Below are 23,986 nucleotides of genomic sequence, written 5' to 3'. Positions count from 1 at the left end.
AGCATTAAAAACACAATAATATGCGTTGAGTCTTCAGTGTGTCCCGCCAGAAAAATGTTGGCGGTAGACAAGAAGAAGCCATAGGCATTGAGGGGGGAGAAGATGAAGATGAAACCAGTCCGAAAAAGAGATGACCATGGCATTAACTTGACCGTCGTCAGTGCTTGCCGAAGCTTTCGTTCTTTTTCTCTCCGACCATATCTCGTTCCTCTTCTCCTCCACCCCCTTCCCTCGTTGGCTAGAAAGAAGCTCGTCAGCAGCAGGCCCCCTCTCTCTCGCTGTCTCTCCGAAAAGCATTCAGAAGCAGCGGCAGCAGCTTCGTGTTGCCCGTGTTGATCGTCTTAAACACAGTCATTCGGTTGCGCCTTGCCTCGTCCCCAATTCATTTTCTTTCACTTCGCTCTTGAATTGACAGCGCATTTTGACATGCGTTGGGAGAAATTCGCCTCCTTCATTTTTTTACTTATCTCCGGTACCGATGCACAATTCGGGGAAATTGCATCGTTAGCGACATCCCTGCTCGGGGGGGCTCTTGGTGAGTTGTGACTTGAAATTGCATTACGTGGAGTATTCAAAAACCTAAAATTTTGTACACTCTAATAATTGTCATTTTTTTTAACTTGCTGAACCTTGTCGTTTGGAATCGTACACCAGAGTCTATAAAGTTTTGGAGTAGGGTCTATAGTTTATTTTTCATTTAACTAAATTCAGCTTCTGGTATATTTTTTTTATTTGCAAGACAGTGATATTCTGTTTGTGATTTTATTTCTTGAAAAATAGGTTAAAATTGAGCCTCTACTTTTGGAAGACCATTTTTTGTCATTTTCAATAGTATTTTTATTTTTATTTTACAGTTTTCAAATGTGTGCTTTATATTTGAAAATCTGAACGCTTTAGCTTTTGAAATTGCAAACTCTTTGAATATATACTCTAGACGTGGGTACAGAGATCTTTTATCCCTGTCAACGTTACTAATGCTATATATATCCCTGTTAAATAATATGATAAACTCTTATGGGGTTACTCAAGTAGTGTCGGCAAATGAAAAAGTGTAAAAAAATGACGTTACAACTGTTCAAAAATATGCATTTTAACAAAGTCACGTGGTGTCAGGAAATCCCATTACGGTTTGACCTACAAGGAATTTTTCGCCTAGAAAAATTTGACGTCAGCATGTTGTTAACCTCGTGAAATCTGTTGAGAACCCTACTTAGGTTTGACCAATGTATACACTTTTCCCGCATCCTTCTTTTTGTCACGTTCCTCCCAGTTGCGAATTGGCGACGCAATCCTCATTTTTTATCAAATGCCGTTCGATTGCGCCGAATATCATTTCCTTCTAAACTAATGGGAAATAGTGGTGGCAGAGATGGTTGGCAGAGATATAGAAACACTTGAAGATCACGCAAGAACTGGATTTCGGAATACATTAGGAAACAAGAGATATCTTTTACGCAATATTCGGAAGGAATGGAAAACACCTTTATCGGTTTTTTTGTTCTGAATGTCCTGTTTGTGATAGAATTCAACAAAAAAGTATATTTTGATCGAAATTTAAGATATGTAACAAATTTTCAATTATAGAAAACACTTTTACATATAATTTTCCAGGAAATGGTGCTGGATTGGGAGCCTTGGCTGGAGCGGGAGCTGCGGGAGCAGGGGCAGCCGGTCAAGCCGGAGGTGCGATAGCTCAGATTGGACAGTGTAAGTTGGTATTGACAAAAAAAATTGGATTTAAAATTCTTATAGTGTATCAGCTTGCTCAAGGAGCCCTGCAACTGACTGGAACTGGAGTTGGAGTACTAAACCAGGCCTCGGAAGGAAATTGGTTCCCAGCAGTTTTAGAACAGACAGCTAAAAATTCTCGTTAGTATTTTAGCGTTTCTGATCTATTGAAACAACAGACAATTTTTGCAGAAGCACTTATGAAGCAAGGAGGAGGTGGTGGTTTGAACCTTGGTGCTCTTGGTCCAGCACCTGGAAAAACTTCTGGCGGACTTGGGCCAGAGTTTGGGACTAGCTTCCCCGCGCCGAACATAGACGATTACGATGAGAACGCTGAGATTCCGGGAGTTACAGAGAAAAAAACGCCAAAGGCACCTGACGGTCTTGTGGATATTGAAGAAGAAGACTATGAAGTTGACACGACTACTCCAACTACCTCGACAACGACTACAGAATCAACAACAACTACTACAACACCTGACGAGGTATTTTTTTAATTTTTATGTGGAGAAAATTAGAATGTGACTAATTTCAGTACGAAGAAGAGGCAACTACTGAGCCAACAAGTCCACCACCGCGTCAAATCAGAATTCAGCTGCCAGACAAAAATGGGAAAACTCAGCCTGAAGAAGAATTGGATTATGAGGATTTGGTCAGTTTGTGAAAAATATTCTCAAACCTTGATAATCGAAAAAAAAAATTCAACTAATTTTCCACGGAATTAAAAAACAATTCCAAACTGAGTTTTCGTCGAGTCGAAAAATCTTTTAAAGGTGGAGTAGCGCCAATGGGGAATTTGTCAAAAACTACTCCTATGGTCTCAAAATGACCAAATATCATGTTAAAACGTTTCAACAAATTATTTGAAATTCTTTATTGACTCTCAAAAAGTGGCAATTACTCAGTTTTTGCCACTCATAATTTTGGAAGTCGACCAAAAAAAATTGTTTTTTCTACATTTTTTATGTTTTAATTATGTTTAAATTATTTGTATTAAAACATTGTAGGGGTCAAAACATGCGACATTTCTTTAAATTTCCTCAAAAGCTCATGCTTTTCAAAATTTTGGCAATTTTCCAAAACTTTAACCGGAAATTATGAAAAATATAAAAATGTTTGGAGTGTTTTATCATGATATTCAGATGTTGGTTTCCAAATTATTTGAACTCGGATATTGATAAATTGAAGATTTTTCTGTTGTTGTTTATCTATTGAGCTACTGTAGAATTTTTTTTGAGTTGTAAAACAGCAACCCTTCCGCCCATGAGAGTGTGCTCTACTATTCAAAGTGTGAGGGTATCAAAATTGTTTGTAGAACATTTTTCATATCCATCATTATTTAAAAATTGAGCCGTTTTCAAGATAAACCCAATCAAAAAATGCGACTACTGTAGAAATTAGTGTCTGTTCGTAAAGTTTGTATCCCCGTAAAAATGAAAAGTTTCGCTTGCCACATAGTAAAACTTTTTCTGATATATAAAATATCCTAATAGTCAAACATTTTGTTTCACTGGAATAGTGAGGCTGGTTGTTAGAATTTCAACTTAGTTAATGAATTTCTAAAACTGTTTCAATAACCATTCCTCAATTAAGCTGTCAGTTTTTTCACGAATTCCAAATATTTTCTCTCCAGATAAACAAGAAAACTGAAATTGGCCAACAAGTGATTCCAACTATCGACGCTGAAAGCACAGATGAACTTAAAAGAAATGTGATAGCTACTCATGGAACGAAGACGCAACCTATTGTGCCGAAGCTTGACAAGCTGGTTGAAGTGCTCAAAAAGAGCAAGCTTTCAAAGGAAGAAATTGATGAAATTGTAGCTCAAGTAAGTTTTGAAATTTCTTTTTTTCTTTTTGTTTCTTCCTGGTGCCTTTGTTTTCTTGGTTATTCTTTTCAACAAGCTTTTATGTTTTGTAGGTGGAAGGGAATAAGAACATTGAGAAACCGGCAAAGTATGACTTCAATGCAGCGGTGCAAAACATTCCCGACAAGAGAAACAATATTCGTCAGAAAATTACTGATGCTTCGCGAATCATCAGCACAAATTTCGAGAATCAGCGTAAAGAGCAGAGTATAGTGGTGCAGCAGCAAGTCGACGAGCTCAAAGTTTTGCCAGATCTTACTGATTCCAGTATTGTGAGTGCGAACGTGCATGGAATGATATTGAATTTTAACGGAAAACCTCGTCAGATCTAGACTAGTACATATAGTATTACCTATATATATTGGAATTAGTTTTTCAAAACCAGATAGCTTTCTAGTGAGGAAAATGTTACAAACTACTCACATGATACCGAAATGACTGAATATCATACTAAAACTTTTCTAAAAAATTTTGCAACTCATTTATTTTTTGTCAAAAAGTGATCAGTTTTTGCCACTCATAATTTGGAAGTCGACCAGAAAAAGAATTTTTCCTACATTTTTTATACCTTAATTTTGTTTTCATTATTTGTATTAAAACATTGCAGGGGTCGGAACATGCGACACTGCTTTGGATTTTCCCAAAAACTCATTTTATTCTACATTTTGGTAATCTGCCGAAACTTTGACAGGAAATTATAAAAAAATCTCAAAAATTGTGGAGTTTTTTATTATGATATTTAATCGTCTTGGATCATTACGAGTGTTTTAGAAAAAAATCCTACTGGCGCTACTCTACCTTTACCACTAAATTTGTTGAATCAAATGCGAAACCCAAATTTTAATTTTCTAAAAAATATCGGTGTTTTTTAACTGATTCCAACAAGCACATTAATCGTCAAACTTTTATGATTTTAAAGATGTATAGGTGTTTAGTTTACTGGAGGTTAGTTAAGAATCTTTTGGAAAATATTTCAACTTTAAAACACAATGCAAAATTTGACCAGTTGTGACGTATTACCTGTACAATTTTACATATACATTTCAAAACATTGATAATGCTATTAAATTCAACTAACAAAACTTACAGTTGAAAAAAAATCATCAACCTCCACTGACACATCTTAGCATATTCGTATGTCATCATCTTAGCCTATCAAGTCAGTTAAAACCTACTCTCCTATACATACTTTCCAAGTTGCATGAGTCTAATTAAGGCACCAATAATTCTTACAACAACAACAACCCAAGCACCCAAAACATCATCTGCTACAACAACTGCACCAAAAGTAACCACTACAACACGTGCAACCCATTCTCCAACCACGACTCAAAAACTTGTTACCCAATCAGCAAAGCATATTCAGCAAGCAAGATCAGTGTCGGTTGTTGCTCCGACTGCTCCGACTCATCCACAAGTTGCTCCACAAGTTGCTCCACAAGTTGCTCTACAAACTGCTCAACAAGTCGCGCCGCAAGTTCAACAACCACAACAACCGTATAACAACTTCTGGAACCATCAAAATCACTTCCAGCAGCCGTTCCACCAACAGCAGCAACAGTTTTACTATACCCAGGTTTCTAGGTTTTCAAAAAAAAAAATACATATTCAAATTGCAGGCTCCATTCTACGGACAACAAACCCAAAACTACTGGGGACAACAAAATAATCAATATAATCAACAGGTTAGTACTGGTTTCGCCTTTGAAATTTTATAGACCCCTGTCAGACTAATAATTTCCAGTACGGCCTCCCACCTTATCATCAACCTCAACAAACTCAACAGCCCCAAGGTTATCAACAGCAACAATATGGTTATTCGACACCATTCCCAGTTCAACAACCACAACCTCAACAACCTCAACAACAACAGTTTTATAATGTGAGTAATTTCTAACAATATTTTCTTGTAAGAGTCCCGTAGAAAAAACAAATTTTAAGAAACTACAAGAAACTAATTTCCCATTGACGCACTGATCCTTAAAGTTTATCACCATGATCATAAAAAGAGAAGCCACCATTTTTCGAAAGTGTGAACTTTTCTTGAAATTTTAGTGATAATCCAACGAAAAAATATATAATTTTTTCGAGATACTTTTTTACTAAAACATCAAATTTATCTTCAGCAACAACAGTATAATGCCCAAACACCTCAGCAGGTGCAGCAAGTTCATCAACAGACTCCACAGCAACAAGTACAGCAGCCTCATCAACCTAACCAACAACCACACATCCCCTCTCAACAACTTCCCCGCCAGCAAGCTCCACAACCGGCCCAAAACCGACCTAGCGCCGCTCAACAAGTTGTGTTCCAGCAAGGAAGTGTCCAAGCCACAACTGCTCCTCAGAGGCCTGCCAACGGAAATACCAATCAAGTTGTTCATTACTATCAAGACGGCAAACAAGTTGTGCAACAGATTATTCCAAGAAGAATCGCTGCAAATGGGAATCTTCCACTCAATGGACCATTCAACTCACAGTCTGTCGGTCCGACCGATCCAGCAGAGTATCAGAGAAGACAACGAGCTTTGCACCAAGCTTACTCTCAGCCACAAACAAGGGGAACTGTTGCAACTAGATCAGTGGCAACTGGAGCACAGAGGTATCTTTTTTTAATAATAATAATAGATCATGTGACCTGACGCTTCAGATACTGGAGACCTAGACTCTCGGGGTATTTTCTGCTTGAATTGCCCTACTGTCAGCGCTACCAATCACTACTTTTTACAAATTTTAATATAGGCAGTAAATTAGCAAGATTAAATTAGAAAATTAATTTAGCAATTACAAGTGTTTTCAAATGTATGACATCATTAGGCCTTCCACGAAGGCGAGTGGGAAGATTGCACACCACGCCCACCCTATTACACTCTGTTTACTGCGACCGACGCTAGGCGGGACCACGCGTCACTATTGATGTGCACAACAAAAAAGGGCGATGGTGTGAGGACAGCGGAGCGGGTGGGCGATAGTAGCGCCTTCTTGGAAGGGGACAGATAGCTCAGTCGGTAGTGGTGGCCGCTAGAAATCTGGAGGTCACGAGTTCAAGTCCGGATTATCGGCCACAGTCCCCGGCTAGGACGTGGCTTAAATTATAGCCCAGTGGGATCACCACCAGGCAGTTCACCTGAATACCAGATCCGCAGTGCATAGCGCTTGAAGAAAGGATCGTCCTTTAATCCTTTAATTCTTTAACAGTTCTAGAATAAAATAATTTCAGCGTGTTTCCAAAAAATGCCCGCTTATCACTTTTTTTCAGACAAAGAAATGCCCAACCCGCTGCCCGTGTCCAGCCTAGAATATATGAGTCAACTGTAACTGCAACCGGTCACCATCAGGCCCATGCCATCCGTACTTACCAAGCCACCAAATCAGCAAGTGTGACCCCACCCAACCCACAACCATCCGCCGCTACAAGAAGTTCCGGAAGAGTGAGTTCATCGAAAAAACGGTACAGTGGGCATGTACTTCCTGGTCCAACAATTGATCATAGGGTAGGCTACAAACATTTTTTTCAATTTTTAATCACAATAAGCCAATTTCAGAGTCTAATCGAAAAACGAACGACTGCTAAGCCTCGTTACGTCCGTGTGCCATAAATATCTACAAAAAAATCCATGATGATGTCTGCAATACTTAATTTATTTGACTAGTATTCTTATGTTTTGCCTTTTCTCATTTTCAGGTTGTCATATTTTAAATTAATTTATTTCTCTCATTTCTCTCATTTCCCACTAATATGTATATTATTTCGTTTGTGATTGTTAGAGCTTAGTGCTCAAAAATAATGAAAAATCATTTTTACGCACTACCACATTAATGCATTTGGGAACACGAAATTGGAAAAATACTGAAAAATCTGTGCTGAAGTAACATTGAACTGTTCCATACACTGAAATGCAAACATTTCTGACCAAGCATTGAAAATTGAAAATAAAATTGTCAGTCAAAGCAAACTAAAGTCCGGCTGCGCTACACTATACAACTTCCCGTTTTTTGTTCATTCATTTTTTTTATGCAGTTTTTTTCAGGCCAAATGCCAACGTGGCCTCCAAGAAACGCTTACAAACTTCTCGAAAGCAAAATTAGCTCAAAAATAACAGAAATCTCGGAGGTTGCAATAAGGAGAGTGAGTTTTTGCATTGGAAAATACTCATTCGCAGCCCACTCAATTAGTTTGTTTGTTAACACTAAAATACAGGAAGAATACCCCATTCTGAATTGTGATAGCAATAGTGATAAGGAAGTGAACATGTATTTATGACCGTTTTGAAATGTTTGAACAATTTTTTGCGTTTTAGTTGAGGTGAGTAAACGGCGAGTGTTTTTTCCGGTGACGACACGTTTTGATTATATTTTTTTAATATCTTCAATCTGAATTTCTAGAATCTATTTCTAGGTTACCTAAGCTGTTTTAAACAAAAAAAAAATCTCAAAACAACACATTATCAATTAAAAAAAAAACAAATTCAGTTTATTCACTTTAGTGTGAAGTTATTTAAAATGTAGGGTGCAGTGCAAAATCTGTTAAAACACGCCTATAATTTTACATAGCCAAATATGGAAATAGAGCTTTTCAAAAATTGTTGCAAAATTTTTAATTTTTTGTCGAGCTGGAAAAAATTGTGAAAACTGATAGTGAGCTTTTGCCGCTGTTCAACAAAACTAAAGCACTGTTGCCACGTGGTGTCAGAGTGTCCCAATTTGGTTTGATCTACTTTGATTTACAAAAAATGCTGATATCAACTGATTTCGCATTGTTAAGATCGGGCTGACGTCACATTTTCTGAGCGAAAAATTCCCACATTTTTGTAGGTCACGGGACAGCCTGACACCACGTGTGTTGTAAGCATTTAAAACATTATTTCTACATCAAACTGAAAAAACCGTTGTTTTTTTGATAGACGGGTTTAGTAGGAATATAAATTTAGCAGAATCATAGAAATGCTTTTTTAAAAACCGGGCTCTACCATTAAAAGTTTAATTTTAGATTTTTAGCTCAAACACTCACCTAAATAATTTTTTTTTCAAATTGTTCTTTCAATTTTTCACTACTGTCCATTTTGAGCCTAACTGAATTCCAAAATCGAGTACATTTCCTGCCAACTAAAATTTTTAAAGCACATGCTGAGTAATATTTTAGTTTTACATTTTTGAAATATATTCTGCAAGGAGTTTTTGCGTCAACTTTTTCATATGCACACCACACGGTGTAACTATAGAAAGCTAAATACTGATAAGACTTTTCAATAGGAAAAGTTTCTGAAAAATCGTCATGTCATTTCAAGTATGCAATAATACAAAATTTATTCCAGAAACCAATATACGGAACATTAGAGAACAAAATGACGAATTCTGGAAAAATGCCGAAAAAGAAGACAATGTTCAAAAAGATTGGCAGTTTTTTGAAGATGAGGCAAAATGAAGAAGACAGGTTTTCGGGAAAATCATTGTTTTCCATAGAAAATGAAAATCATATCGAATATGCGTCTGTTTCAAATGAGGATTACGATGTGAGTTTTTTTTTAATTTTCAAAAGATTTCTTTTTCTCATGGACGTTTGCAAATTATTAAATTGCTTTTTTTGTGAACATAAAAAATCAAGCAAAATAGTCATAAAATGTTTTTTGTTTTAGATGAACCCGGCAATGGATTTAATCCATGAGGATCTTGCAAGAGCGGTAAGTGAAATTTTCAAAAAGATTTCCGAAAGAAAACCTAAACACCTTTTAGGTAGATTTAGGTAGAATAATTGAATTCCTGCAGAAATTAAAAAAAACACGGTTCCATTTTTAAAAAAATTAGTTTAATTTACATTTATTTATTTTTATACCTAAAGAAAATAATTTTTGGAGTAGCGCCACTAGAATAATTGGATTAAACACGCCTATGGTATTACAATGATCGAATATCATATTAATAAATTCTATCAGCTTTTGAAAAATCATATAACAAAATTCAGAGAAATTGTTTGAATTTTTAAAATATAATATTTGGCCACTGTGGTACCATCTGTGTGTTTCAACCCAATTTCTCCACTGGCACTGGAGCTTCTGAAGAAATCTAGAGCAGTGTCGCATGTTCCGAACCCTACAATGTTTAAATAAAAATAACTAAAGCAAAATTACAGTTTAAAAAATGTAGACAAAAAAATTATTTTTGGTCGGCTTCCAAAATTAAGAGTGACAAAAACTGAGTAATTGTATTTTTTGACAGTAAATAAAAAATTTCAAAGTTTTTTTTTAAAGTTCTATTATGTCATTTTGAGGCCATAGGAGTTGTTTTCAACAATTTCCCCACTGGCGCTATTCCACCTTTAACATCCAATTTCCAGAGTCTTCTTACCGACTTTAACACAAAAATTGACGAATTTGAGCACGGCTTCGTCAACCTGGGATATGTTGAGAAGGTGAAAATTAATTTTTCAAGACATCACAGTCTTTTGTTTAAACAATATGCGGACGGCGTGTTATATTCTTCCAGATGTTCATGGATTGTTTATATAAATTAACAATTGATGCCAGTACCCCTGTCCTATTCGAAATGTCACGCGAGATATTAATGCAGACTCGTGTTTCTGCTATGTATTTTGAGAATAGATTAGGTTTTATTGGAGTCTAATATTTCTTTTTCTGTTGATATAACCTACGCTGTGCCACCAAATATTCACATTTTTCTTTGAAACACATTGTAATATTCACTTCCAGATGAACAACACCACCAAGTCAAAAAACTTATCCGGAGATTTTCAGCGTCCGCGTCTAAGTCGACAGGTTAGTTGTTATTTTGGCTTGAAAGTGATGAAGCATCAATTGGAAAAATGTTTGAAATATTGCCAAAATACCCAAGTATCGTAGTGAAACTTTTTTTTAATCTGAAATTTTTTGATTTACTCTCAAATTTTTGTTTTATGTATTAATTTTAAATTATTCTCGAGGTCGGAACATTTAGAATTGCTCTGGATTTTTTCGAAAACTCTTATTTTTCAAAATGTTGCCAATTTTCCAAATTGTTTGACTGGAATTTTTTTAATCTTAAAAAAAATTCAGAGTGTTTTAAAAGAATATTCAATTGTTTTTGGATCATTGTAAACATATTTAGATAAAATCCTCACTGGAGCTATTCAAAAATGTCTTGAAGGTGAAATAAGGAACATATTAAAAACTATTGTGAAAAAAATGTCAAATATTTCCCCACTGATCGTACTCCACTTTGAAACAACAAATATTTAAGTTAGCTGAAACATTCCAAAATTTTATAGTTTTTCTTCTGTATTTTCATCAAAGTTTTAATTTTCGAAAATAAAACACTTTTCCAGGTTCAAAGCCTCAATATTTTCAATCAAAACCTTCAAATTATATTTTTTAAGTTTCTTTTTTATTATAGGAATTGTGGTGGAATGTACACTTTTACGTTTATTGGCACCATTTTTTAATATGTGTGTTTATTCTATAAGTTGTTTTCAAAATTCCGGCTTCCGATTTCACCGTTTTCACAGCGGTCGACAATTTCCGAGTTTGGCAACTCACTGTACTAGTCATAAAATTTTATAATAAGTGTCTAAACTCGGAAATCGTCGGCCGTCGTGAATACCTATGCTCGGAAAATTTTCAAATTTCAAAAAACCGCCAAACATGCCAGCCCTAGATATAAAAAAAACGTTTTAAAACTTTTCCCGGTAAAAAATTCGAAATTTCAGAACGCGGTTGTTCAAGAACGAGATTCAAACTCAGCTATGGAAAAAATAAAGACAAAGGTGAGTGTCAGGTACAGAAAAAAAATTCAATTTGTTTCAATTTACAGTCTTGTGACACTGAAACTTCTCCAGTTGCCAAGTCACCATCAAGTAATATGAGTTCTGCAAAAGAAGAACGGATTATCAAAATTGATTAGTTTCAATTTCAAAAACTATAATTTTAATAATACTTGAGTCATGTGGAAATTATCATTCGAAATTTCAAATTTGAAACAGAAAAAGGAATAAAGAGTTTCCGAAAGCATTGCGATGTTCCCCCCATAAAGATTCATCAGCGTTGGAGTAAGAATTCAAATGTTTTCTTGTTATCTGTGTACTACAGTATCCCATTGTCAGTCTGATGCATCACATAAACATTAGCCAAAATGTTACAAAAAGTCTTGATCTAGGTGTGAGACATGCAAAAACCAACAAAACTATGTCATCTCGAACGGACAAAGACAATGTAGAGATAGAGAAGAGAAATGAGAGAAATTTGAACGTTTTTTAAAAAATTTAATTAGAACACTCTGCAAGTCAAAAAGGAGTTTAAAACAAAAATTGGAAATATTAAAAAAAAAAAACTATAACCTAGTTTTCAAAAAGTTTTAAAGTTTTTGGAATTCTATTGAAAAAAAATGGGAAAGTTCCATAGTTCCATCTTCATTTTTAAATTTATAAGTTTTCCTAAAACTTTGACTGCAAGTTTTTATTCCTCTGAAGCATTTTCTCAGATTTTAATGTTGGTATTTTATAGAAAATACTTTCATATCGCGATCCTCTACGGGTGTCGGCTGCACGTTTTTCATAAGGTCACAAAATCGTTTTGCAAGGATACAAAACCTTTTTGCGCTAGAAAAAAAATATAGAAACCGATTCGATGGGCGCAAAATCCCTTTTCAATGTGACTGCCAGGACGGATTCCGACTCCTGTTGCGCAATAATAGGTGGCAGGAAAAAAGGGAGTAAAACTTGAGAAAACTTCATCTACAGTTATACATAAAAGAGAAAATATTTGTTCTGTAAAAACACAATGATTTTTGTTTGATTTTTTAGCTTTCAATATATTATAGTATTGAATGGCTCCAGATTGAAAAAAAAAACAATACCTGCAGAATTTTTCTAATGATTATTTTTGAATGGTGTTTTGTACCCTTTCAGTCAAAATTCAAGACCGTCGCAATTTAGAGGTCACGCATACAAGGCCTGCCTTCTTCCCAGATTTCTGGGCTTCAAAGCGGAGCATTCTACGACTCGATCGGCCACAGTTCCCAGCAGACGTGGCTCAAACCTAGATGCACAAGAAAAATTCTCTTTTAATTATTTTAGAAATTACAAAACATCAATATAAAAATCCTATTCTGAGAGATTTCGACTTGTAATATCCTATTTCTCAGAAATTTAAATTGGCGTGATTGTAACAAAAAAAATGTAAAGTTTTTTCTGAGTTTTTGTTCACCAAAAAGCTTTCAGATTGTCAAGTTATTCCTGGTTTATAATATAATGAAAAATTAGTTTCAAAACGTTTTCAAAACGTTTATTTAAAAACTTGTATACAGTCGAAACTGCATATACTGATCACCCAAATATATATAAAAGAATATCTGTTATTGCAAACCTGAAGAAAACATCATCTAGACAAAGTAAACAAAAAAGGCGTGAGGGTCAAGTGCTTCAAATCTCAGACACTTTTTCACCGCCACTTTTTTCAAAAAAAATTAATTTTTCTCATTATTGCCCCTCAAATTATTGGCACACATGTAACCTGTACGAAAACGTATAAAACATGTATAATCCCCTTATTGAAGATAGTGGTGTGATATCTTCTTGTTACTTGAATATTCAGCAACAATCGGATTATGATCATAAGTTTAGGCCTAGGTTGAATAGTCAACTTTGGATACTACACAGAATATATCTCCTGGAGTTTGATTTGAAAAATTAAAACTATTTCCACTGTGCAACTCAAAAATTAAATAGTTTATATTTCAAAAATACTTCAAAATTGAAATAAAAATGTTTTGAAGCAACAAGTGCGTTTAAAAATCCCAAACTTTCAATAAAATTATGGGTAACCAGCCGATGACCGCGCCTCCGGCGCGGCCAACGGCTGGCGGAGTTTAAAATGTAAAACACATAGATGCCCTTTTAATCATTCACAAATGCCTCATCAAAATAAAGTTGGCACTTTATCGATGAAATCGCATTTTCACTTTCCATGGTATACGATTCAGAAAACTCACAGAGACAATTAGAATTTTCTGGTTTTTCTCCCAACACATTGTCATTATCAGGCTTTCGAAAAAATTCTACAGAGCTATACTTTTTTTTAATAACTTAAAAACTTTCCTTAACTGGAGAAGTCTGAATAATTAATTACTAAGTTCTTTGAACATCGCTGTAGCAAAACAAAGAAAAAGTCCTACAGGGGTTCTAGAACATTCCAGAATTTTTCCAAATTTTCCAGTTCTTGAAACTTCCAGAAGGTACTAATACAAAAATAGTTTCTCAGAAAACTTGAATTTCCCTCAAAAAAATGTTCTCATAAATTTTGAATTTCCCGCCAAAATTTTTAAGGGTCTCACCACAATGGGTCTCAGCACGATAGGTCTCACCACAACAATTCCAGAATTTTCACGAATTTTCTCGAATTTTCCAGAAGGTTCTAGAACATTCCAGAATTTTCTCGAATTTTCCAGAAGGTTCTAGAAAATTCCAGAATTTTTTTTTCGAATTTTCCAAAAGGTTCTAGAACATTCCAGAATTTTCTCGAACTTTCCAGAAGGTTCTAGAACATTCCAGAATTTTCTCGAATTTTCCAGAAGGTTCTAGAAAATTCCAGAATTTTCTCGAATTTTTCAGAAGCTTCTAGAACATTCCAGAATTTTCTCGAATTTTCCAGAAGGTTCTAGAAAATTCCAGAATTTTTTTTTCGAATTTTCCAGAAGGTTCTAGAACATTCCAGAATTTTCTCGAACTTTCCAGAAGGTTCTAGAACATTCCAGAATTTTCTCGAATTTTCCAGAAGGTTCTAGAACATTCCAGAATTTTCTCGAATTTTCCAGAAGGTTCTAGAACATTCCAGTTTTTTCTCGAACTTTCCAGAAGGTTGTAGAACATTCCAGAATTTTCTCGAATTTTCCAGAAGGTTCTAGAACATTCCAGAATTTTCTCGAACTTTCCAGAAGGTTCTAGAACATTCCAGAATTTTCTCGAATTTTCCAGAAGGTTCTAGAACATTCCAGAATTTTCTCGAACTTTCCAGAAGGTTCTAGAACATTCCAGAATTTTCTCGAATTTTTCAGAAGGTTCTAGAGCTTTCCAGAATTTTCCAGGTTCTGGAACATTCCAAAATTTTCCCGAAGTTTCCAATTTCCCTTCCAAAGACGGAAAGTCAATTTTTCCCAAACTACAGTTATCCTACAGTACTCCTACAGTACCTCTACAGTACTACTACAGTACCCCGACCATATCCCACCACTAACCCCAAAGCTATATCTCTTCAAAAGACAAAAACTCAATTTTTCCTAAACTACAGTAATCCTACAGTACTCCTACAGTACCTCTACAGTACTACTACAGTACCCCGGCCATATCCTACCACTAACCCCAAACCTATATCTCTTCAAAAGACAAAAACTCAATTTTTCCTAAACTACAGTAATCCTACAGTACTCCTACAGTACCTCTACAGTACTACTACAGTACCCCGGCCATATCCCACTACCAACCCCAAACTAATATCCCTCCAACAGCCGAAAACGCCTTGCCTTTGTAAGCTATGACGTCACAGACTACAAACTACGGAACAAACGGAATTATTTTTTTATATATAGGTAATGATATTTCTGGTTTTTTTTGTGCGAAAACTTTCAAGAGTTGTTAGAATGTTTTTCAAAAATTGTTTATTTTTTTATTTTTTTATTATTATTATTTGTAATTTCGCGACTTAAAAACTTTTTTATAATCCAAACATTTTCAGAAAATTTTCAATTTTTAAATATTTTATCATGAGTTTTTTATAACTTCTCTCTTTCCCTCTCCCCTGGTATTTAAAATTTTAAAATATCCGACAAAATTTTCAAATTTAAGCTAGACTCCCTATTCCAATTCACCCGTTAACATTGTCCCGTCAAAAGTAACGGCTGAGCGAGAACCAAGACAGATATGCGGCGGTGTTAGGGAGTAGGAGGTAGAACACTTGTTTGCCAAGTAGAAAAATAATCCTTTGATGATACACAAAAAAAGAAGGTCGGTGGTAATGTGGATATGGTACTTTCTCGAAGCACAAATTCGCCAAAATTGAATTGTTGCAGATAAACAAAATTTTGAAAGAAAAAAATTTTGAAAACAAAAAAAAACACGCCAAAATTGTTAGGATTTTTCAAACTTTTCTATCAATTTTATTTTCACCTCAAAATTTTAAAAAAAAAAGCTTTTACCAAGCAAACTTACAAAATGGGGTTGAGGTCGCGATCCTAATCCAGAAAGCCTGACGGGGGACGAGGACTTGACCCCGACCCGCACTACAGGCCTAGAACAAAATTTTGCCAAATTGGATGAAATGGACAAAATAAAACAAAACATTTTTTTTATTGCTCAGATTTTCACATTGAAAGAAAAGTGTGAAAATCTGATTTTTGTCCAGCTTTTCAAAATTTGAGGTATTTTCAAAAATTGTCTTACAAAATACTGAATAATTTTCATCGAGTCAGACTTCAAAAACATTTTCCGAAAGTTTTAAAAATAGTTCTGCAAAAAGTGTGACTAGTTTTTTCTAGTTCAAACCCTTGAAAAAAGTCGATCTGAAACTTTTTCAGTGAGGACCATAATTTTTCTTAAAATGTAGATTTTTCTAAGTCTTTGATTGTCTATTGTTTATGGGTGTTTCAAATACTGGCACTAATAGGCTTCAGAGTGTTTTTTTTTTCAAGTTTGAAAGTCCTCTTTCCAATTACAAAAGTTTTATTTGGAAGTCTAATTGTAAGCCGAAATATGTCAATTTTCAGCTTAAAGGTGGAGTAGCGCCAGTGGGAAGTTTGTCTAAATACACTTCAAAACAACCGAATATCATAATAAAAAAATCCAAAAAAATTTAGATTTTCATAATCTCCGGTCAAAGGTTTGGGAAATGACCAAAATTTTGAAAAAAGTGAGGTTTTGAGGAAATTCAAAGCAATGCTTTAATACTAATATTTGAGACAAAACTACAGTATAAAAAATGTAGGGAAACAAAATTTTTTTTGGTCTACTTTCAAAATTGTGAATGGAAAAACTTCACTTTTTTATTTTTTTACAGTAAATAAAAAATTTCCAAATTTTTTTTGAAATGTTTCATTATGATATTCGGTCATTATAGAGCCATAGGAGTACTTTTAAACTTTTTCCCCGCTGGTGCCACTGCACCTTTAAAGGTTTTCCTTTAAAATGTCATATAGTGAGCTCAAAACCCATTCTTTGTTTGCCAAATCTAAATTTAATGTTTTAAAACTAAAAAAAAGCACAAATATAAAAATCTCGATCTGTTCTGTTCAGTTCTTGGTTTTGAACAAACAGATAAAATATAGCATCCATATTTTATGTAGCGATTTCATATTCCGTTCCCGTCCCTTTTTTGTGCTTCTCGCCCCCCCTTTCTTCTCTATGCCCTTTTGTCTTTTCTTCACAGATCTCCTAAATGTCGAAATTGTTCAACCTTTTGGTTTTATCACGTTTTTCCATCCCTGTACTGTAAAACGGAAACTGCTTACGTATGAATATGTTTCCCAAATCACGAGAGATTCCAATCCTGTTCCCAAACTGTTATCAGTTGTTTATCAGAGTCTCGGGATTGTGCTCACTCTCTTTCTCTTGTGCTCTTTCCCTTTGCTTCGGAGAGAGCTAATATAGTCTTCTTACACTCCTTCCATCCCCCCGTCACCCAAAAATGCGTTGGCCGATAATAAAGTCGTGTCATTTGAATGTGTATGCAAGTACATATATGTGTGTCTTTCTCCATGTTGGGAATATCACACAGATAACAGCAGCCAAAAACGTTTTTATTATTGGGAATATTGAATGCTGGGAATTGGGGGATCATGGTTTCTGGGCAAAAATGTTTTTTGTTTTCGAAAAATTTTGGTGGTGAATCAGAGTTCCGTTTCAACGGATCAATAGGAAAATTCAGAAATAAAAATTGAATATTTCGTAATTTAATATCTGTGGATCAACAGTAATTTTTTCGGTTGTAATCCCAAAATTTTTGACTTTTGTCCCTATAGTTCTAATTTGATCAACTTTCAAACAAATCATTGGTTCCAACAAATTTTCTATTCTAACTATTTTCAAAATTTTTTTAAAACTAAATAGCATAAAAACTTGAGCATGCGAAATTGCTTAGAATTTTCTTTTAAAAATTAGAAAATTTCCTCGCAGTTTAGCGTTTTTAACATGTCTTTTTGAAAATCATCACGTAAATCATAGTGTCTTTCAAACAGTAGGAACATTTTGATAAGACTCTTACATGAATAATAGTTTTTGGTGAATCAATATGATCAACTTGAAGGTTCTATGCTAAACTCTAGTAGTAGCATGCTTTTTACCTGTACGAAAATATTATTTAAAGGTGGAGTAGTGGTAAAGCGTAAAAACTACTTCTATGGTCCCAAAATGACCAAATATCATAATGAAACTTTTCAAAAAAAATTTTGAAAATTTTTTATTTATTGTCAAAAAGTGACAATTAGTCAATTTTTGCCACTCAAAATTTTGGAAGTCGACCAAAAAAAACGTTTTTCCTACATTTTTTATAATGAAGTTTTGTTTTTATTATACGACACTGCTCTAAATTTCCTAAAAAAGCTTTTCTTTTTTTTTAATTTTGGCAATTTACCAAAAACTTTGACCAGAAATTATAAAGAAAATCTAAAAAATTTTTGGAGTGTTCTATTATGATATTTAGTTGTGTTGGATTATTATAAGTTTATTTAGGCAAAATCCCAACCTTTTAAAATCGTCAAATTTTCAAAACCGTTTTTCTCACTAGATCACTAAAATATAGCGCTAAAAAATTTTGAAAAATGTTCCCACTGACCCTACTCTATCTCCCATGAGCAAATTAAAAAGTTTCTCCTACTCCCCCCTCCCATCTCATGCTTCATTTTCAATAGATCCACAACATCAGCTCAACTTGATGAGCCAGAATGTTCCCACAAACAAGTCGATTGCAAGCAAACATCACTGTGTTTTTCATCCAGGTCGGCTGATAACTGATAAGATTCAAAGCCTATTGTGGGGCGATATTCCACAATTCACACTGATAAACGGTTTGTGAGTCCCTGCGCCGACATTGTGGCTCCGTATGGGTGCAGGGTGATATCTAGTTGATTGTTGGGCAGTTGTTGTTAGCAAGCAATAAAATATGGAAAAAATACAATCTATTATAGTTTCAATCAAGTTCCAATTTACGAAAAAATATGAGAATTTGTGAAAACAAATTTTTTTTGATTGTTTTCAGATTCATTAAAAAATCTCGATCTTAAGTGGTTTAGCTTAAACAAAATTTGTGCGGAGCATTAGTGTCTTTGTGATTTTTAGAATAAACTACAAACTACAATCATACATATTCTTACTCTACTTTTCTATTTCTCTAGCTTTGTTGAGCTTACTCTCTGAATCACAACCTCCAATCACTAGTCAAACATCCATTCAAATGCCAAAAGCAGCGCAAATACCAGAGCCATAATAGGCAATATTTGAATTCACACCCTCCCACTTCAATACTTTTACAGTCCGATAAGATATTTGAAAGAGAATATAAGTCTTCCCCCCCCCCCCCTCCATTCAAGGAAAAATCACACCTCAAATGAGTCATAGGCGATGGGAAGGATGGCGTCGGCAGAGGATCAAATACACAGTTCAAGTCTTTTGCACAACGTGCCCCGGGAGAAGTACGCAGAGAAAAAATGAGAACACGTCTTATCTATTTTTTGAAAAATGTAGTTTGATGGGTGTGAGGAAGTTTTTTCTGAAAGTAGCAATATTGTTTTTGAGTAAACTTTTTGTTTATTTTTTTTTCGAAAAAAAAAACGTTTTACAACATTTTTGAAAATTTCATATACTTTTTTTAATTTTTTAAAAAATTTTCTCAATTTTTGGTTATATGATTACTATTCAAAAAAATATATACTTAAATCTATAATTTTAACAAAAATTTCTTCTACAAAGTTATTAAAAATTTTAGATAAAGTTTTTAATACTTAAAAATTTAGTAAATTAACCAAAAAATGAAACGAAGCAAAATTAAATTCAATAACAAAAAATAATTGCAAATATAAAAAATTGCAAATATAAATAAAAATTAAATAATTAAATAAAACTATTTTATTTCTATTACAGTAATTTTTTTTTTTCTCAGTGGTCCTCATATTATTTTTTTTTACAATAATGAATAAAATTACTTTACTGAGATTTTTTTGGAAAATTTTTATTTTAAACCACCTCTCCATATTCTAATAATGTATACATTTTAAAGGTGGAGTACCGCCAGTGGGGAAACTGTTTAAAACCACTCCTATGATGCCAAAATGACCAAATATCATAATTAAACTTTTCAAAAAAAAATTTGAAATTTTTTTCTTTACCGTTAAAAAACGACAATTTCTCAGATTTTGCCGCTCATAATTTTGGAAGTCGACCAAAAAAATGTTTTTTTCGGCATTTTTTATGTTTTAATTTTGTTTTAATTATTTGTATTAAAACATTGTAGGGGTCGGAACGTGCGGCATTTCTTTAAATTTCTTCAAAAGCTAATATTTTTCAAAATGTTGGCAAGTTGCCAAAACTTTGGTCGGAGATTATGAAAAATCTAAAATTTTTTGAATTTTTTAATATGATATTTAATTTTTTGGTCATTATAAATATATTTAGACTAAATTCCCATTGGCGCTACTCCAAAGATTTGATTTCGCTAATTTGGAAAATGAATTATCAGAAAATATGTCTATGTGATGTATTTTGTAATAATTTTTAAATAGTAATACATTTGGTACAGTTTCTAGCTCCACTTCCTCATATTTCAAAAGTATTGTGCAATTCCAAAATATGTACATAATTCTGCAAGAACTGTTTAAATGTGATAACTGATATTATTTGTCACAAGGTGCTGGCCACAGAAAATCTTTTGTGTCCCCCCAGATGACAAAGCATTAGACAAAAGAGGCCTCCATCACCACCGCCCCCTCCATCCAGAACCAATATTTGATTCTCTCATCTTCTTCCTTCGTATAAACTTTTCAACTTTTTCGGTACAGTCAAAGAGTCATCCAAGCTGGGACATTTTCTTTCGAAACGGCTTTCTTATCACCAAAAGATGCTCCAGAAAATGGTGGAGACGCAGAGTATGCTAGGTAAGATGGAACACAGGCCGGTTCCAATAATTTCTGGGCCACTGGTCATTGACTTACAAGCTTCAGAGATTTTTAAAGTAACAGAGTAACAGCTGGCTTAGTTGATTTTGAAATTTAATACTTTCAAATGAAACAATTTTTTTAGTTGACAGCTTTTCCAGTCAAAATTGGGCCTATATTAAAATTAAAATTTTACAATTAACATTTTTCAGCTACTTTTCTCCTAAAATCCATTGTTTTGTTTTTCCGTTTTTTCCAGCGATTTAATGGTTTTTTTGTTCTCCCCCATTCCTGCTTTCATATCTGTCCATAACAGTGTATATTATTCACCATCCGCTCTGCCTCATACCCTTTTCAGTATGCCTTTTCTCCTACCCTTCCCCCTCTCTCTCTCTCTCTTCCCAACTCTTGTATATGTAGATGTGGTGGTACGGATTATCAGGCTCATGTTGATAACCGATGGTCGACTGACATTGTACAGTGCGCTTTCCTCCGCCCGGCTGGTTTTATTTCTGTTTCACACAACGCGCCTTATTCGACGTGTTATCTCGTGTGGACATGTGTGCTGTGCTCGGTGAGCTGAAGATCACATTGGCCCACACTTTTCTTCCTTATCTCTAACCTTGCTGGCTCTTGAATGATGACTAGAACTGGGTCATTTCGAAACCAACGATAGAATTTTGAAATCTATTTTCCATACAGTCTGGATTTAAAGAAGTTTAAACCCAAAAACATTCAATTTCTAAATCAACATCACTGTTTGTCATCTTTTTTTTTACATACGTCAGCAGTTTTGCCGCAGCCACACGTGTGTTCTGAGAGTAGATTGTAAATTTGAAAGCTACATATAAATTTGTATCAAATTTACGTGGGGATTTTGTCTGAATACACTTATAATAATCTAAAACAACCGAATATCATAATAAAACACTCCAAAAAATTTTATATTTTTAATAATTTCCGGTCAAAGTTTTGGCAAATTGCCAACATTTTTGAATAATTTGAGCTTTTGAAAAAAGTCCAAAGCAATGTCGCATGGATCCACCCCTACGATGTTTTAACACAAACAATTAAAACAAAATAACAGTAAAAAAACGTAGAAAAAATGTTTTTGTTTGGTCGACTTCCAAAATTATGAGTGGCAAAAACAGAGTAATTGCCACTTTTTGATTGTAAATAGAAAAAATTCAAAAAAAATTTTTGAAAGTTTTATTATGATATTCCGTCATTTTGGGACAACCACTCCACCTTTAGGATTTTCTTACTCAATTTTTGAATGTCCTACAGTTTTTGTATGTAAGAATCATATAATAAAACAAATTTGAAGAATCATACTGAAATCAGAATATTTATAATTCCTCTTTCAAAAATACTGAATATCATATAACAAGGGGCAAGCACCCACCATAACCCATCACATTATTCCATTCCCTACCATCTCTTTCTCCATTCGGTCCGGTCCATTGAGTTGGTAAACATATAATGTATATCGTATGATAAGGCCGCTGAATTTCAATTGACTTCCCCCCCCCCCCCCTCCTCTTTAATCTTCTCTTTTGCGTTACCGTACGATACGTAATATATGTAAAACTGAGATTTTTTGCATTGCCCCTTGAAGTCTAGAACTTCTCGACTTTCAAATTTGTAAGAAGGGTCTCATTTACCCTATACTTCTACTTCATGCTTCTTGTATAATCCCATCCGCGGGGTTGGTGTCTTCAAGCAACCGGGATTACTCTTTCCGGCTTATTCGAACCCCCTCTCCTTGCTTCAGTATTGCTCCAGATTGCAATTGTTTCAATTAGCCGCTACGATGACACCTAAACTAAATCCTCTAGGCTTAGGGGCACAAACATTCGTTTGTTAGAACTGATTATGTGGAGATGGAGCAAGATAATACAAGTGTAGAATACAATGATTAATCAATGAGTCTCACAGAGTTTTGCAAAAATTCTGAAAAATTAGATATTTCCAAAACCACGTTTTATACCAATTGTTGATTTTTGACTCATAGTAATTTTAACAATAAACCTTGTTAGATAAATTTCTAGAAACGGATTTGAGTTTTGGTGTGGCGAAGTATCAAAAGTGTACACATTATCTTATCGACAATAATCCCAAACCCACTCGGAGCTCCTAAGTAAATAGTGACTTGCATTCCAACCACTGTCTTATCTATAACTGGCAGACCCCCTCCTCTCCCGAAACGCGCATCCTTAAAATTTCTATAAGTAACTTAACCTTTATCTCTGCTGACACATCGGGACAATTCTAATTCTGATGCGCCCCTTATGCGATGTGTAGCGTCGTTATTTTCGATTTGACGGTGAGGAAAAGAGAAAGGCGGGGTTATAGGGTAGAAGAGTGAAGAGAGAGAGAAAATCTTGAACAAGTGGATTGTCTTTGTTCGATTCTTCTTTTTTCCTCCCTCAACGACGAAGACTAAGACGATGCCATACCACAACGACCCGAGGCTTTTCTCGAACTAGTAGTACATGATCGTTTCTACAGATGGGGGAGGGTTGGCAACCAGCCCCATCTTTCTTTTTTCCACTGTTTTCTACCTCACCTACCTATTTCTCCTCATCTTCCGCATTCTCTGCCTCTTTTAGACTCTTCCATCCGGTTCCTACATTATGCCATCTCGATCCCGACCTCCCCCCCCCTCAACCCCTCCTTACTACTTTCGCTCCATTCGTCGTCTTCAATCTCTTCTTGGCGACGACGTGGTCGCCTTCTTTCAGATTTTCCATATCAAATCTTGTTTTCGTTTTCGTTTCCATCCATTCTCATCTTCAACTTGTCTTCAGTAGCGAGTAAGAAGTAAGAAGAATGAGTACATGTCGCCTGATTCGTTGTTTTTATTTGTGTCTTAAGATTTCTAACCCCCTCTTGGACAGACTGCAAATCTGTTATCCAAACTTGGTGTCTCCCGTTCTTTTTTCATTAATCGCCTTAACAAATCCCACTATCTCCCTTTCTTCCATTTTTGTTGCTCTCCGCTCTATTCCATCGCAATTACGGTTGAATAGGTGCGCGCTTTCTTTTCCACCTTATTTGCTCCAACTAGCCACAACTACCATATCTCTTTTGCTCTTGCTCTCTCTCTCTCTCTTACTCGCTCTTTTTCTATCTATCTTCCCCGCATCATAGAAAGCCCCGCCTCCTCCATATCTATGAAAAGTGGGCGGGAAGTCCGCACACCAATCGGAGCGCAGAGCTAAATCTATCCAACTATCTTCTGGCTCTTCTTTCGATTCTTCTGCTATT

At 34.8% G+C, this 23,986-nt stretch overlaps 2 protein-coding genes and 5 non-coding genes across 13 annotated transcripts; 3 read left to right on the top strand and 4 right to left on the bottom strand.

The window, feature by feature from the left end:
- The first annotated feature begins 233 nt into the window (after nucleotides 1–233).
- abu-12 (Activated in Blocked Unfolded protein response) lies at nucleotides 234–7,398 on the top strand. 3 transcript variants are annotated; one of them, NM_001380891.1, is made up of 13 exons: nucleotides 234–535; nucleotides 1,612–1,707; nucleotides 1,753–1,869; nucleotides 1,921–2,213; nucleotides 2,264–2,380; nucleotides 3,362–3,556; nucleotides 3,649–3,867; nucleotides 4,812–5,171; nucleotides 5,215–5,280; nucleotides 5,340–5,477; nucleotides 5,722–6,197; nucleotides 6,855–7,089; nucleotides 7,141–7,396. In NM_001380891.1, the coding sequence occupies exons 1-13, from the start codon at nucleotides 427–429 to the stop codon at nucleotides 7,192–7,194; spliced, it is 2,475 nt and encodes an 824-aa protein (NP_001368596.1). In that variant the 5' UTR covers nucleotides 234–426; the 3' UTR covers nucleotides 7,195–7,396. The 3 variants fall into 3 exon arrangements, with proteins under 3 accessions (NP_001368596.1, NP_001368597.1, NP_508104.2); NM_075703.5 differs by having other exon boundaries at nucleotides 373–535; nucleotides 4,962–5,171; nucleotides 7,141–7,398; NM_001380890.1 differs by lacking the exon at nucleotides 3,649–3,867 and having other exon boundaries at nucleotides 4,962–5,171; nucleotides 7,141–7,397.
- Nucleotides 7,399–7,631: 233 nt separating this feature from the next.
- On the top strand, nucleotides 7,632–11,592 carry F52D1.2 (Gag-pol polyprotein; the record flags this gene model as incomplete). Of its 5 annotated transcripts, none has more annotated exons than NM_001322608.3 (7): nucleotides 7,632–7,724; nucleotides 8,911–9,108; nucleotides 9,232–9,276; nucleotides 9,930–10,004; nucleotides 10,303–10,368; nucleotides 11,295–11,351; nucleotides 11,399–11,488. In NM_001322608.3, the coding sequence occupies 7 exons, from the start codon at nucleotides 7,632–7,634 to the stop codon at nucleotides 11,486–11,488; spliced, it is 624 nt and encodes a 207-aa protein (NP_001309695.1). The 5 variants fall into 5 exon arrangements, 4 of the variants coding, with proteins under 4 accessions (NP_001309695.1, NP_508103.2, NP_001309696.1 ...); NM_075702.3 differs by lacking the exon at nucleotides 7,632–7,724 and adding an exon at nucleotides 7,823–7,901 and having other exon boundaries at nucleotides 11,399–11,592; NR_136382.1 differs by lacking the exon at nucleotides 7,632–7,724 and adding an exon at nucleotides 7,872–7,901.
- Nucleotides 11,593–22,953: 11,361 nt separating this feature from the next.
- Nucleotides 22,954–23,078, top strand: ZK1193.10. The gene has a single exon (NR_070332.1). It is a non-coding gene; the product is annotated as an Unclassified non-coding RNA ZK1193.10 (non-coding RNA).
- ZK1193.7 lies at nucleotides 22,954–23,078 on the bottom strand. Its single transcript, NR_070331.1, has one exon. It is a non-coding gene; the product is annotated as an Unclassified non-coding RNA ZK1193.7 (non-coding RNA).
- Nucleotides 23,079–23,087: 9 nt separating this feature from the next.
- Nucleotides 23,088–23,219, bottom strand: ZK1193.6. The gene has a single exon (NR_070330.1). It is a non-coding gene; the product is annotated as an Unclassified non-coding RNA ZK1193.6 (non-coding RNA).
- Nucleotides 23,220–23,321: 102 nt separating this feature from the next.
- ZK1193.9 lies at nucleotides 23,322–23,454 on the bottom strand. The gene has a single exon (NR_070329.1). It is a non-coding gene; the product is annotated as an Unclassified non-coding RNA ZK1193.9 (non-coding RNA).
- A 313-nt stretch (nucleotides 23,455–23,767) lies between these two features.
- ZK1193.8 lies at nucleotides 23,768–23,950 on the bottom strand. The gene has a single exon (NR_070328.1). It is a non-coding gene; the product is annotated as an Unclassified non-coding RNA ZK1193.8 (non-coding RNA).
- Between the last annotated feature and the right edge of the window lie 36 nt (nucleotides 23,951–23,986).

This window comes from Caenorhabditis elegans, chromosome X, assembly GCF_000002985.6.
Source record: "Caenorhabditis elegans chromosome X".
Lineage (NCBI taxonomy): Eukaryota > Metazoa > Nematoda > Chromadorea > Rhabditida > Rhabditidae > Caenorhabditis > Caenorhabditis elegans.
The sequence above is the reverse complement of the archived record's forward strand: the minus strand, read 5'-3'. Positions and strand labels throughout refer to the sequence as shown.

Coding starts and splice junctions, on each gene's coding strand:
- abu-12 (NM_001380891.1), top strand. CDS start 427: ATGCGTTGGGAGAAATTCGCCTCCTTCATTTTTTTACTTATCTCCGGT. Junction 536..1,611: donor CCTGCTCGGGGGGGCTCTTG/GTGAGTTGTGAC, acceptor ATAATTTTCCAG/GAAATGGTGCTGGATTGGGA. Junction 5,281..5,339: donor ATAATCAATATAATCAACAG/GTTAGTACTGGT, acceptor AATAATTTCCAG/TACGGCCTCCCACCTTATCA.